At 41.8% G+C, this 15,297-nt stretch overlaps 1 protein-coding gene and 1 long non-coding RNA gene across 2 annotated transcripts; one reads left to right on the forward strand and one right to left on the reverse strand.

Annotated features, from left to right (window-relative positions):
* Window positions 1–3,169: 3,169 nt before the first annotated feature.
* Window positions 3,170–10,351, forward strand: ifng1 (interferon gamma 1). Its single transcript, XM_020109277.2, has 4 exons — window positions 3,170–7,414; window positions 8,102–8,173; window positions 8,855–9,103; window positions 9,760–10,351. The coding sequence occupies exons 1-4, from the start codon at window positions 7,292–7,294 to the stop codon at window positions 9,910–9,912; spliced, it is 597 nt and encodes a 198-aa protein (XP_019964836.2). The 5' UTR covers window positions 3,170–7,291; the 3' UTR covers window positions 9,913–10,351.
* On the reverse strand, window positions 7,721–10,709 carry LOC138406748 (uncharacterized). The gene is made up of 3 exons (XR_011240109.1): window positions 10,619–10,709; window positions 9,739–10,467; window positions 7,721–9,647 (listed from the first exon to the last, which is right to left on the reverse strand). It is a non-coding gene; the product is annotated as an uncharacterized lncRNA (long non-coding RNA).
* Between the last annotated feature and the right edge of the window lie 4,588 nt (window positions 10,710–15,297).

Raw genomic sequence — 15,297 nt, forward strand, 5'->3', positions numbered from 1 at the left:
TCTAGATTAAATTTTTTTTACTAAAACTAAATTACTAAACTTTAGTCACTAACTATATAATCTGATCAAATCTAATTGATGCAGATAAAATCTTTTAATCAAATCAAACTTTATTTATATGGAATCTTCAAACAAAGGTGACAAAACACAGAAGTGAATAAAAACAACATGTGCGTTTAAACATCTCATCAAATAACTAAAGAAAATGAAAGCAACAACTTTTTCAGTGAAATATGATAAAGTGGTTGTTTGTCTATTTGTTTTTCACTTCAGCAGAAATTTCATGAAATTGATCGACTGTGAATTCCCTCAAAAACCTCTTCCTGTGTGTGTGTGTGTGTGTGTGTGTGTGTGTGTGTGTGTGTGTGTGTGTGTGGGGGGGGGGGGGGGTAGGCATCACACCTCTAACACCTCGATGTCAACAATCTGCCTTCAATCTTATCTCAACTCAAATAATAGAATCTGAATTCATCAAATCTCAAGCAATCTGATCTAATATAATCTAAAATCTGATAATCTAATCTTAACAAATCTAATCTACTAGAAACAAACGATGTAATATTTATAATCTAATCAATATTTATAATCTAATCAAATGTAGAGTCAGATAATCTACTCTGACGTAACATAATCTATTAAAAACTCATTTGAATCAACTTTCAAACAAACTTTATTTAAAACCACAGATGCGTGAAGGGGTTTCCCCTCGGACCAAACAAGGGAACGTGACGTCAACTGAGGAGAAAGATTCAGTTCGATCCAAAGTTTAGAAAAACTGAATCATCACAGATGAACGACTGGAAAATTCTGTTTCCTCTTTGAGTCGGAAAAATGTATACAGCTACAGTTAGCATCGCAGCTACAGTTAGCCTCGCAGCTACAGTTAGCATCGCAGCTACAGTTAGCATCGCAGCTACAGTTAGCCTCGCAGCTACAGTTAGCCTCGCAGCTACAGTTAGCATCAGGTGGAGCTGGACAGTTTATGGAGGATTGAAGTTTAATAGTGAAGACGTCACTGTGACCTTCCCTCTGCAGCGACAGCCGATGGACGGACGTGTTTGAAGACTTACTTCAAACACTTACTCACCTGAACCTGACACTCAACATCCGGGTCCCAGATAAGTACCTGCTGCTTTCATTTACTGTGACAAGACTCAGTACTGGTGGTTTATACTCAGTACTGGTGGGTTAATACTCAGTACTGGTGGTTTATACTCAGTACTGGTGGTTTATACTCAGTACTGGTGGTTTATACTCAGTACTGGTGGGTTTATACTCAGTACTGGTGGTTTATACTCAGTACTGGTGGTTTATACTCAGTACTGGTGGGTTAATACTCAGTACTGGTGGTTTATACTCAGTACTGGTGGTTTATACTCAGTACTGGTGGGTTAATACTCAGTACTGGTGGTTTATACTCAGTACTGGTGGTTTATACTCAGTACTGGTGGGTTAATACTCAGTACTGGTGGTTTATACTCAGTACTGGTGGGTTAATACTCAGTACTGGTGGTTTATACTCAGTACTGGTGGGTTAATACTCAGTACTGGTGGTTTATACTCAGTACTGGTGGTTTATACTCAGTACTGGTGGGTTAATACTCAGTACTGGTGGTTTATACTCAGTACTGGTGGTTTATACTCAGTACTGGTGGTTTATACTCAGTACTGGTGGTTTATACTCAGTACTGGTGGGTTTATACTCAGTACTGGTGGTTTATACTCAGTACTGGTTGGTTAATACTCAGTACTGGTGGGTTTATATTCAGTACTGGTGGTTTATACTCAGTACTGGTGGGTTTATACTCAGTACTGGTGGTTTATACTCAGTACTGGTGGTTTATACTCAGTACTGGTGGGTTAATACTCAGTACTGGTGGGTTTATACTCAGTACTGGTGGGTTAATACTCAGTACTGGTGGTTTATACTCAGTACTGGTGGTTAATACTCAGTACTGGTGGGTTAATACTCAGTACTGGTGGTTTATACTCAGTACTGGTGGTTTATACTCAGTACTGGTGGTTAATACTCAGTACTGGTGGGTTTATACTCAGTACTGGTGGGTTAATACTCAGTACTGGTGGGTTTATACTCAGTACTGGTGGTTTATACTCAGTACTGGTTGGTTAATACTCAGTACTGGTGGGTTTATACTCAGTACTGGTGGGTTTATACTCAGTACTGGTGGGTTTATACTCAGTACTGGTGGGTTTATACTCAGTACTGGTGGTTTATACTCAGTACTGGTGGTTTATACTCAGTACTGGTGGGTTAATACTCAGTACTGGTGGGTTTATACTCAGTACTGGTGGTTTATACTCAGTACTGGTGGGTTAATACTCAGTACTGGTGGGTTTATATTCAGTACTGGTGGTTTATACTCAGTACTGGTGGGTTTATACTCAGTACTGGTGGTTTATACTCAGTACTGGTGGTTTATACTCAGTACTGGTGGTTTATACTCAGTACTGGTGGGTTAATACTCAGTACTGGTGGGTTTATACTCAGTACTGGTGGTTTATACTCAGTACTGGTGGGTTAATACTCAGTACTGGTGGTTTATACTCAGTACTGGTGGTTTATACTCAGTACTGGTGGGTTTATACTCAGTACTGGTGGTTTATACTCAGTACTGGTGGGTTTATACTCAGTACTGGTGGGTTATACTCAGTACTGGTGGGTTTAATACTCAGTACTGGTGGTTTATACTCAGTACTGGTGGGTTTAATACACAGTACTGGTGGTTTATACTCAGTACTGGTGGGTTTAATACTCAGTACTGGTGGTTTATACTCAGTACTGGTGGTTTATACTCAGTACTGGTGGGTTTATACTCAGCACTGGTGGTTTATACTCAGTACTGGTGGGTTTATACTCAGTACTGGTGGTTAATACTCAGTACTGGTGGGTTAATACTCAGTACTGGTGGTTAATACTCAGTACTGGTGGGTTTATACTCAGTACTGGTGGGTTAATACTCAGTACTGGTGGGTTTATACTCAGTACTGGTGGTTTATACTCAGTACTGGTTGGTTAATACTCAGTACTGGTGGGTTTATACTCAGTACTGGTGGGTTAATACTCAGTACTGGTGGTTTATACTCAGTACTGGTGGGTTTATACTCAGTACTGGTGGTTAATACTCAGTACTGGTTGGTTTATACTCAGTACTGGTGGTTTATACTCAGTACTGGTGGTTTATACTCAGTACTGGTGGGTTTAATACTCAGTACTGGTGGTTTATACTCAGTACTGGTGGTTTAATACTCAGTACTGGTGGTTTATACTCAGTACTGGTGGGTTTAATACTCAGTACTGGTGGTTTATACTCAGTACTGGTGGTTTATACTCAGTACTGGTGGGTTAATACTCAGTACTGGTGGGTTAATACTCAGTACTGGTGGTTTATACTCAGTACTGGTGGTTTATACTCAGTACTGGTGGGTTTAATACTCAGTACTGGTGGTTTATACTCAGTACTGGTGGGTTTAATACACAGTACTGGTGGTTTATACTCAGTACTGGTGGGTTTAATACTCAGTACTGGTGGTTTATACTCAGTACTGGTGGTTTAATACTCAGTACTGGTGGTTTATACTCAGTACTGGTGGGTTAATACTCAGTACTGGTGGTTTATACTCAGTACTGGTGGGTTTAATACTCAGTACTGGTGGGTTAATACTCAGTACTGGTGGGTTTATACTCAGTACTGGTGGGTTAATACTCAGTACTGGTGGGTTTAATACTCAGTACTGGTGGGTTAATACTCAGTACTGGTGGTTTATACTCAGTACTGGTGGGTTAATACTCAGTACTGGTGGGTTTATACTCAGTACTGGTGGGTTAATACTCAGTACTGGTGGGTTTATACTCAGTACTGGTGGGTTTAATACTCAGTACTGGTGGGTTTAATACTCAGTACTGGTGGGTTAATACTCAGTACTGGTGGGTTAATACTCAGTACTGGTGGGTTAATACTCAGTACTGGTGGTTTATACTCAGTACTGGTGGGTTTAATACTCAGTACTGGTGGGTTTAATACTCAGTACTGGTGGTTTATACTCAGTACTGGTGGTTAATACTCAGTACTGGTGGGTTTATACTCTGTACTGGTGGGTTAATACTCAGTACTGGTGGTTTATACTCAGTACTGGTGGTTAATACTCAGTACTGGTGGTTAATACTCAGTACTGGTGGGTTAATACTCAGTACTGGTGGGTTTATACTCAGTACTGGTGGGTTAATACTCAGTACTGGTGGTTTATACTCAGTACTGGTGGTTAATACTCAGTACTGGTGGGTTTATACTCTGTACTGGTGGGTTAATACTCAGTACTGGTGGTTTATACTCAGTACTGGTGGTTAATACTCAGTACTGGTGGTTAATACTCAGTACTGGTGGTTTATACTCAGTACTGGTGGTTAATACTCAGTACTGGTGGTTTATACTCAGTACTGGTGGGTTAATACTCAGTACTGGTGGGTTTATACTCAGTACTGGTGGGTTAATACTCAGTACTGGTGGGTTTATACTCAGTACTGGTGGGTTAATACTCAGTACTGGTGGGTTTATACTCAGTACTGGTGGGTTTATACTCAGTACTGGTGGGTTAATACTCAGTACTGGTGGTTTATACTCAGTACTGGTGGGTTTATACTCAGTACTGGTGGGTTTATACTCAGTACTGGTGGGTTAATACTCAGTACTGGTGGTTTATACTCTGTACTGGTGGGTTAATACTAAGTACTGGTGGTTAATACTCAGTACTGGTGGTTTATACTCAGTACTGGTGGGTTAATACTCAGTACTGGTGGGTTTATACTCAGTACTGGTGGGTTAATACTCAGTACTGGTGGTTTATACTCAGTACTGGTGGGTTTATACTCAGTACTGGTGGGTTTATACTCAGTACTGGTGGGTTTATACTCAGTACTGGTTTTTTTTTTCTTTCAGTCTTTGAGCAGAAGGTCAATAAACAGATTTGATTCAAATATAATATTTGAATCAATCTTCTCTTTATTTATATGCGTTTCAACATCTCATCAAATAACTAAAGAAAATGAAAGGAACAACATCAGTTGTTTTTCTATTTGTTGTTTTTTACTTCAGCAGAAATTTAGTGAAATTTCATGAAATTGATCGACTGTGGATTCCCTCAAAACCTCTTCCTGTGTGTGTGTGTGTGGGGGGGGGGATACCCGTGTGCTGTATTTATCACACCTGAAACACCTAGATGTCAACAACCTACCTTCCTGCCAAGGAACCTGGATAAAAAGACTGAAGCTGCTCAGTTTACTGAGTTTATTAAATATAAAAATAGTAATAACTTTATTTATATAGTACATTTCAATCAGCTGACAAAGTACTACACGAAGAGGAGGAATAAGAAAGATGCCAAAGTGATAAAGTTGTAAACATTGTTGGTAAACTTTCTGAAATTGTTGAAATTTCCTTCTTGTGTCTTATGGTCGTCTCACTCGAACTATTGCTACACTGCCCCCTGATGGTATGCGGTGGTACTGCTCTGTTTCGTACATATCCGTAAACTTTCAGAAGACGTGCAGATTCTGATGAGATGAACGGACAGAAGGTTCCTTCCTCCGTATACGTATCTAACGTTGAGTGTGATTGAGCCGAACATGTCGACATCATGTGACTTATGTCAGAATCCACATATCTGAAATCCGTTATCGATTATTCAGAGTATTAATCTGGTGTCCATGGAAACGTATCTGCAGCTTCTCCTCATTTACAATAAAATCCTTTCTCTGAAGCTCAGACCTCCACTGGTTTCACTTTCCAATGTTTCCTGAAGGGTTTTTCCACGTGTGTGTGGCTGACAAGAAAACCTCTTCAATTCTAATTTCATCAGTCTCTTTCGGACTAAATGAGACGCGGCTCATTCCCCCTCGTAGAAACACCTCACGCCCAGGCGCCAGGACTCTGCTGCATGACCTCACTTCCTGTCCTCGTCTTGCTTGTCAGTCACACTGACGAAATGTACATTTAATGCTTCGTCAGCGTTTCTTCTGTCTGAGATAATCCAACACTTAACTCGAATAGAAACACTTTGTCAACCAGATGATATTTTTTAATGTCCATCACCTTGTTTGTTTGTAAACAGGATTTCACAAAATGGTCCTTTGCAGAAACTTAAAACCTGAAATAGTTTCTTTTCTTTCTAGTTTGGCAAAAGCCTCAACTATTTTACTCTCGACATGTGAACCCAGGTCGTGTGTCATCAGTCGTTGGTAACTGTCTGTTAGTCTGATGGTTACTGTAGTTGGTTCTCTGAGATTTCACACATTTTATGACTGCACAGAAAACAACACGAAGTCTGTGTAACCGACCGTTTGTTGTGTCAAGACCTTTTTTTATGGAATTCAAAACTGCAGCTTTGTTGCATCTGTGTTTTCCCTAAAGCTGCTTTCAGACCTGCACTGAACTCCTGATAATCTCCTGAGGTTCTCAGGAGGTGCTGTTTGTGACAACATAAGCCATTTTCAGACATGAACCCCCGATCATGTCCACAGAATTGGGTCTGGACTTTCTCTGGAGTCTGGAGAATGTTCGGAGTCTCTCACTCAGAAATGATGTCAGGAGATTATCAGGATTTCAGTGGGCAGGACTCCGGACGAGAGTAAAAATCAGTAGTCCGAGTTTGTTTCAGCTTAAGTTTGCTTTATTTGAAACACAGAAACTTTCAGCTCATAATAAATCCACAGACGCAACAGTTTCCATGAAAGCTTCTTTGGATCTGATGGTTTCTGACGCAGGCTGCAACCTGACGCTTTCAGGAAACTTCCAATACGCCGCCTGGAGCCTGTGCGCGCTGCGTTCAGGTACAAGCATCAGAACCATCACCTGCGTCCCCTCGTTGACCATTAAAACTTTCGATTATGATAAAGGCCGTGGATGACTTGAAGTTCAGCAGCAAGCTGACATTCAGTGTTTAATGAGCGAGTGGGAGACCCCTCAGCCTCTTCTATGAAGTTTGGTGATTTAAAGGAAACTGCACAACCACAATTTCACACCTTGATCATTGCTGCATCACACATTGTCTCACTCTCTCCCTCCCCTGTGTGTCTGTGTCTCTGCCTCGCCCTCGCTCTGAGTTATAAATAAGCTTACACACAAGCTTTCAGGACATCTCAAACACTTTGAGGCAACTTCAGGGCGACTGTCACTCAGTCACAACATCAGTCAGAAAAGTCTCTGGCATCAGTCTGAAAGCCGGCACTCGCACCAGGCAGAACTTTGGAATTGCACCGTCGACTACAAGCGGCGATATGATGGTTTCCACGGCGAGGGCAGTGGTCTGTCTGTCCCTGTGTCTTTGTGTGTGTCAGGTCAGAGGATCACACATCCCTGCAAGGATGAACAAAACCATCCAGAACCTCCTGCAGCACTATGTGAGTACTAAGAGTTTCGATTACTGAGAGTACTAAGAGTTCAGAGTACCGAGAGTACTCAGAGTTCAGATTACTGAGAGTACTAAGAGTTTATAGTACTGAGAGTACTCAGAGTTCAGATTACTGAGAGTTCTTAGAGTTCAGATTACTGAGAGTACCAAGAGTTCAGAGTACTGAGATCACCCAGAGTACTGCTGAAACTTGTGTTTAACTCTGTGGTTCAAACTTTCAGTTTCCTCCTCTTGCTGCTTTCTCGCCGCAAACACACACATGCACACACATTTCTTAACTTTGTACTAGTTTTATCTTTAAAGGATTCTGATGTGTTTTTTTGTTAAACTCATCATACAAATTAAAAAGTTAATTTCAGCAGGGTCACTCTGCCTGATGCATTCAGGGACCTTCTGACCGATTGCATCTTTTTTAATGCAAGAAGCAAACAAATGCAACTTATATGCAAACATATTGTTGGAAGGTTTTATATAAAATGGCAGGAAACTGAGAAACAGAGCTCATTAACAACAACTGACTCTCAAGTCTCAGATGTCTGACTGTCCTTGAATGCACCTTTGCAGAAAGTGTAAACATTCACACTCTTTAAATTCTGAATGAAATTCTGTGACTCATTAGTTCACGTCACATGTGACCTGACAAATATTTCACACATCTTTTCTTTTCCTTCTTCAGAATATTTCAAACAAAGACAGATTCAACGGGAAGCCCGTCTTCCCCAAGGAGCCGCTGTCCGGCAGGATGGAGGTAAACAAAGTCACCGTCTTTCACTTCGGTCTGAAAACATCCAACGAACCTGACGTGTTGACAAAGTCTGTAAACTCCTACAGCCTTTAACGTATCAGGGTGCCCCCCCCCCCCCTTTCTATTGACCGTGTGAGTTAGTGATCAAGTGATGCTGGACTGACGTTGATGAGTCATCACCTTTAATAATGATGAACTTTAATGTCATTGATGTTAACGATGGTGAAGAGATTCAGATTGTTGCTGTTGAGCGACGTCTCCAGGATTTCAGACTCTTTGAATCTTCAGATTTAATTTTACGGCGAAGTGACAGGACCGTGCTGACCTCCGACCTCTGTTGTGTTCTTGCATCCAGTTAATCTTCAGACCTTAACTGACGGTTTAAAGTGTGACGTTAAAGAGTGACTTGTTCCTTCAGACCCACTCTGCTGGTTTTATCCCCTGTGTGGGGAAACCACAATGTGTTTCCACTGTGTGAAACTCTGTCAAACACAGCGGCTGGTTTATTAACCACAAAGGTCAAATTTAGATTTTATGCTCCACGTTTCCATTCAGAATTTGTTTGTTTTAATTTCTCTCTAAAGTTTTAATGGACTTGAAATCACATTCAGGAAAAGATTCACAGCAGTTTTTAAAATCCTCCTCCAGAAACCGTGTTTCTCATCTACTTCTCTCGTCATACAGACAAAGATGCTGTTCATGGGCGGCGTTTTGGAGACGTATGAAAAGCTGATAGGCCAGATGTTGGAGCAGCTGCCGAACACGACTCCCCCCACAGCCGGGGCCAGAGAGGGCCTCAACTCCGCTGCCCCGGAGGTCAGCGTCAGGACGGACCTGAATTACATTCTGAAGAAGGTCCAGGAGCTGAGGACAAATCGCTTCAAGGAGCAGAGCAAACTGCTGCAGGGGCTGCACGACCTCGGAGACATCAAGGTAGAGACATGAGACGCTTTCACACGTGACCTCCGGAGGATGTCCACAGTATCAAGTCTGGACTTTCTCCGGAGTTTTTCTTTCACACATGAACGACACCAGCAGGAGATTTCTCGCTCAGACAGAAATCTCGGGACCGAGGGGCGGAGCAGGAGGCACAACGTAACGTTTGAATCCCGCGGTGGAGATCGTGTTTTTTTTGTCTTGTCACCAAAAACTCTTTCGAAGTCTTCGTCCCCACATCCACGTGTGTGGCTCCAATTTTTTAATCCTGAGATATTTGATTCATTTTTATTAGTCTATTTATTTTCGCGTGTGTCCCGTGTTAGAAACGTCATCAACACGCCTTCTCGCGGTGAATTTCCTGCTCCTCCAGACATTCGACAGAGGTTTTACCAGCCAGCAGGAAAGAGAAACCTCTAGATAATGTCTGGAGGATCTCAGGACGTCAGTGCAGGTCTGAAAGCAGCTCCTATCCTCTCTGGGATTCACTGTCGACTCCTCTCGCCCAATCTCAGCTGGGATCGGCTTCAGCTCTGCGTCCCTTTGTGGATCAACAGTGTAGATAACAGATGAAGCTGAAAGTTTTCCTGAAAGTGATATAGGACTTGTGGTTGTGTGGGAACTGTTCTTACCCCCATTTCTTTCTCCACCAGATGAATAACTTCATCATCCAGAGCAAAGCACTGTGGGAGCTGCAGTGGATGTACGAGGAGGCGAGTTCTCTGTCAAACAACACCAAGATGCAGAGGAGGCGGCGGCGGCGGCGGAGACAAGCTCGGAAGGTCAAAACTCCTACAAGAGCCTGAGACGCCAAGAAACTCACCATCGACCAAAAGCAAAAACCAAAATGTGGGAAAGTTGAAATATCATGTTTTTCTGTTCTGTTTCATCAATGAGAACATTTCATGGATCTAATCACAATGAACCAGCAGTCTAAGCCTTTTGGAAGTATTGAAGTTTAATGTATTTTTTAAGGTAGTTTGATGTTTTTATACTTGAAAGTAACGTGAGGAGTTTATGGGTCCAAAGACTTAAACTCAGTTTTAACCTGGAAACACTTGATTCCCTGATTATCGATGCTCTTTTGTATTTTACCGACATGTTGTAGTTTTCTATATTTATTTTCATATTTAAAGTCTATATTTAATACTGAATCTTTATGACTGACAGTTGATTTATTTATTGTGTATTTATTGATTGGCACATGCAAGAAAAATGCAACTGAATAAAACAGAGTGAACCTGATCTCCACTGTTTTACTGTCGTCTGCTTCTCACCGTGTTTTTCGGGACTTTTAGGACTTTGTTGTCGTCGCTGTTAAACTTTAACCTCGAGTCCTCGATCGCACTGAGATCACGTTGCTGTTAAAATAACAGATTCTGTTAGAAATGACAATTATAAACAGATAAAAGGACGATTCAATGAAAGAGTTATGGTGGAAGAATGGGGAGGGGTGTTCAGCTGCAACACGACACTTCACCTCCAGATCTCAATAAATTCTACACACTGCACCTTTAAGTTAAATGGTCACAAAACATATGAATTCATCAAAGAGAGAAATGACAATGAAGCAGCGTCTTCAGATGACAGGCGCTCTGTTGCTGCTCGGCCCGGCTGCTCGGGTTATTTCTGCAGAATACCCCAACCCACAGCAGCGACATCACTTCCTGTGACATCACTTCTGGTAAACAGCAGGTAGTCGTCTTTTACAGTAACTCACAGCCCTTACCCACAATGCACTGAGGCCTTTATGAGAGTGTGTGAGACGCTGCAACTTCTAAGAACCTGAGCTGTGTTTCCCCACCGCATGTGTGCATGTGTGTGCATGTGCATGTGTGTGAGTGTGTGCATGTGTGTGCATGTGTGTGTGTGCACATGGAGGTTGACTTCAGTCATGAGCAGAGTTTGAAAGAGGGAAGAACTTTTCTAACATTGTGAGATCAGGATGTTTTCCTCTCCTGCTGTTTGTCCTTCACTCCCTCTGCACAACACCTTCATCAGGCAGAGGAGTGGGTTCAGTGGCAGAGGCACATCAGACAATGGACACATCTCTTTGCACAACTTCCTGGACTCTGTCATTGCCATGTCTGATCTATCTATCTATCTATCTATCTATCTATCTATCTATCTATCTACCTATCTATCTATCTACTTATCTATCTATCTATCTATCTATCTACCTATCTATCTATCTATCTATCTATCTATCTATCTATCTATCTATCTATCTATCTATCTACTTATCTATCTATCTATCTATCTATCTTCACGTCTGTAGTCGTCCACCTCCAACATCACTGAGGATTATTTTAAATGCAAAATCATTATTTGTGATTTTACTTCTACTTTGATTTTTTTATGTCTGGTTCATGTCGCACCTGCTAACATGGAGGAGGCAGAGTTTTGACCTATACTGCAGCCAACGGGGGGGAATCAGGACGCTTAGCTTCTTATCGAGATAGACCAGAAGCAATGACAAACAAATGAGAATAAATCAAACGGCTTCACCGCAGCCACTGTTTGTTTCATGTGTCAATAAGAAAAAGTCTGTTCTGAAACTCTGATCGTTATCTCACCACTGAAACCAGATAAACGATGAGACATGATATTCAAACGTTTGCTCAATAGTCTCAATATGTCAGTCTTGTCGTGTGAGTGTTGGATAGAGAGAGAAAACTAGCCTGACGAAATCAAACACTAGTTTAATGGACTTAGACTCCGGGTTTGGAAAGTGAAACCTGTCTTCTCTGTAGTGACCAGCAGGGGACGACTCCTCTGGTAGTTTCTATGAAAGTCTATAGAAAATGTCTCCTCTCACTTTATAACGTCAGTAAACTTTGTCCTCAGGAGTTTTTGTCTCAGTCTCAAGTCGTCTTCAAACAGCTGATGTTCATTTATCAGTTTTGATCATTTAGAGTCAGACAGACCACAATCACCGGATGTAAAGGGGTGGAGACCACAGTATGATTGACGGCTAGTACTGTCCAATGGATGCAGGTGTAAGTGTCCTCTCACTCTCAGTCAGGCTGCAACCCCACTCCTACATATATGATCTCTTATAGTTTGAAATAACCAAGATGGCGCTGAACAAAATCTCAAACTGAGGCTTCAGAGCGTTGATTGACAGACACAAAAATAAAGTGCTGTGGTCAGATACAGCTGTAAGAAAATAAAGAACGTATGTTTGAGGTATTTTTACTTTAAATCTGCTGTTTGAGAGAAACAGAGTTAATTTGAAACTGTGTGAAAAGATGATTCAGACATTTTGTTAAGTTCATCAGTTTCAGTAAGTGTTCATAAGGAAGGAACACACACACACACACACACACACACACACACACACACACACACACACACACACACAGCTCATTAACATAGCAGACAGAAACTCACTGTGGCATTTCTATGAAGCTAGTTGTTGCTTCCTGTTGCAAAGGAAGCTGTGAGTGGGTTCACATGCAAACACACACACACACACACACGCAAACACACACACACGCAAACACACACACACGTACACACATTGTTCTTACTTGCAATTGAAGGTACAAATGTAGTGTAAAGGTTTGTCCTGAGGGTGGTACTAGAGAAAAGGCCATAGGGTCAAAAAGTAAAACAGTGAATTAAACTGTTTCCCCACCTTATGCATGTGTGTGTGCGTGTGTGCGTGTGTGCGTGCGTGTGTGTGGTGTGTGGGTGTGTGTGATGCCTCTGCTGACATCTAGTGGAGGAACTTTGCAAATGAATCCTTTATTTTTTTATATTTAAACATTACAGCTGTTGGTCACACTGACTGTGTTTAATATTCTGAGTGTTGACCCGAGCCAGAATAAGAAATGAATTCAGTAATGATGTTTACATGAGTTACTGACAGAACATTCCATTTATATTCCTGTGAACATGTTGTAGAGCAGAGTTTGATTATGACTCACGTCCTTTTCTTTAAAGCAGAGATGTTTAAGAAAATGTACAGATGCGGTGTGACCACTAGGAGGCGGCAGAGTATTCTCCAGTGTTCTTACTCCAGTGCAGTGACAAAAAACACTCTGATTCATAAATGTGGAATTTCAACGTGCAGTAGAAAGTTCACACGTAAAGTATATCTCTGCTCCCAATAGTTAATCATCATGTCGGAGTTAACGCAGGAAGAAGTGAGAGAAGAGAATCAGAGTAAACGTTTCCCTATGTGTGTGTGTGTGTGTGTGTGTGTGTGTGTGGGTTTGTGTGTGTGTGACGGACGACTGTATGATGAAGAGAGACGCTGGAAATAAACTGACCTCTGGCCTGACAAATCTGACACCATCTGAATACACACACACACACACAGAGTTTTGTATGTGTCCTGAACTCAGAGACCCTCGGTGCAGATCAGCGAGCGGCTGCTGCTGCTGGTCGAGTCTATGTTCAATTATACAGAGAGAGAGAGCGAGGCAGGTAGAGAGACAGTTTCCATGACTGGTTTTATATTTAGGTTTTCAAACTGTCGGCAGAAGGTGAAACGATTGAGACTGAAAGACACGAAGTCGAAACTCTGAGAGTCAGAGTGAGTTTAAATCACTGAAAACAGATTTAACGTGATGCAGAATATTTGAACGTTCCTTCACGTCTTCACTTTAAAAAGCTGAAGGCTGCAGATTCACATTGAGTCAGAATGTGGTTGAGACTCGGTTTGTGTGGAACGAGGACTTGAAGGAAGGAAAGAGGCTCCGAATGTTTGGGTTACTGTTGGTTTTGAGTGAATTGTTGATTATTGATAAGATTGAAGTAGATTTATTGTGGTTACAGGTTTCGATGAGTGTTTGAATGGATTAGAATGGATTAGAAGCTTCTAGAATGGGTTTAGAACGGATATAAAAGCCTTAGAAGGGGCTATATTTGGATTTAAATGGGCTCAGTGGTTTTAGAGTGGGTTAGAATGGTTTTAGATTGGGATTAGATACAAAAGTAAATCCAGTCAGACTGGGTTAGAATGTGTTCACCAGGGAAGTAAAGACAGACGACGCGTCTCCACTTCTTCCTCAGACGTGATGCTAAAATATTTCGGACACCAATGCTGCCACATTGGGGGGTCAGGGTGTGTGCTGTGGTATCCAGGTCCCGCCAATACACGCGCTCAACCAATCACGAGTCAGTCTCAGCTGTCAATCATCGTCAGATAACTAATTAAAACCAAAGTGATCAGAAACACTTGAACAAACATCAGTGTGACAAGAACGACCTGAAATGTATGATTTGTTTTTGCTTGGTCGATGCCCCATCAGCTAACATGGAGGAGGTGAGGTTAATGAGCGATACTGCAGCCAGACACCAGGGGGCGATCAAGATGCTGTGGCCTCACTTTCAGGAACTAGCATGCTGTCCATCTTTATCTAAAGTCCATGCACGAGAAGTGTGTGAAGTGCACTGCATGCTGGGAAGTATATGCAAATAAGAAGTGCCTTTCAAAATAAAAGTATTCATTTGAGATTTCGCAGTGCTGAGGAAAAAGTTAACACTGAGTGAAAAATAGTTTTCCTGCTGTCTTCAACTAAAGGAGCAGAAGTTACTGAATGAGAGTCGAGCCTGTGTTGTGAAGCTGCTTTAACATTTGTACAGTAAGTGGAGATTAATTTGGACCCATACTCAGGTTACCAGAGTGTGTGTGTGTGTGTGTGTGTGTGAGTGACAGAGAGAGAGAGAGTGTGTGTCTATTTAAAACTGGATGTAAGTCTGAGCTCACACACACACTGAGGTGAGGATCATTGGTTTCAGTGTGTGGAGGCGTCCAGTGACTCTGCAGCGACTCAGCAGAATGTGATGGAGGTTTCAGGTTTTTGTTTGACGTGTGCACGATGGTAAAAGAACAAACTCACTTCAACACCACTCCTCTTTTATCTCAGGCTCCACCCAAACTATCGCTCCGCTTATATCTTCCAATCCCGAAAACTGAGGCTGCTGATCACACTGTAAGCTAAAGCCACAAAATAAGATTTCATCTTAAAATAGTGTTTTTCAAAAGTTAACTACCCCTTTTTCAAAATAAAACGAGACCAGCAACGTTTACAGACGTCTGAGGCTGTAACCGTAGTAACAGCGATGCATTTATTACACACCAGTGTGGACGTGGCTTTTGTTTGAAAATGTCATCCATGGGGTTTTTATGTCGCACCATAGGTGAGCATCCTGCAGGGCTGCCTTGATCTGTTAGCATC

Source organism: Paralichthys olivaceus, chromosome 23, assembly GCF_024713975.1.
Source record: "Paralichthys olivaceus isolate ysfri-2021 chromosome 23, ASM2471397v2, whole genome shotgun sequence".
Classification (NCBI taxonomy): domain Eukaryota; kingdom Metazoa; phylum Chordata; class Actinopteri; order Pleuronectiformes; family Paralichthyidae; genus Paralichthys; species Paralichthys olivaceus.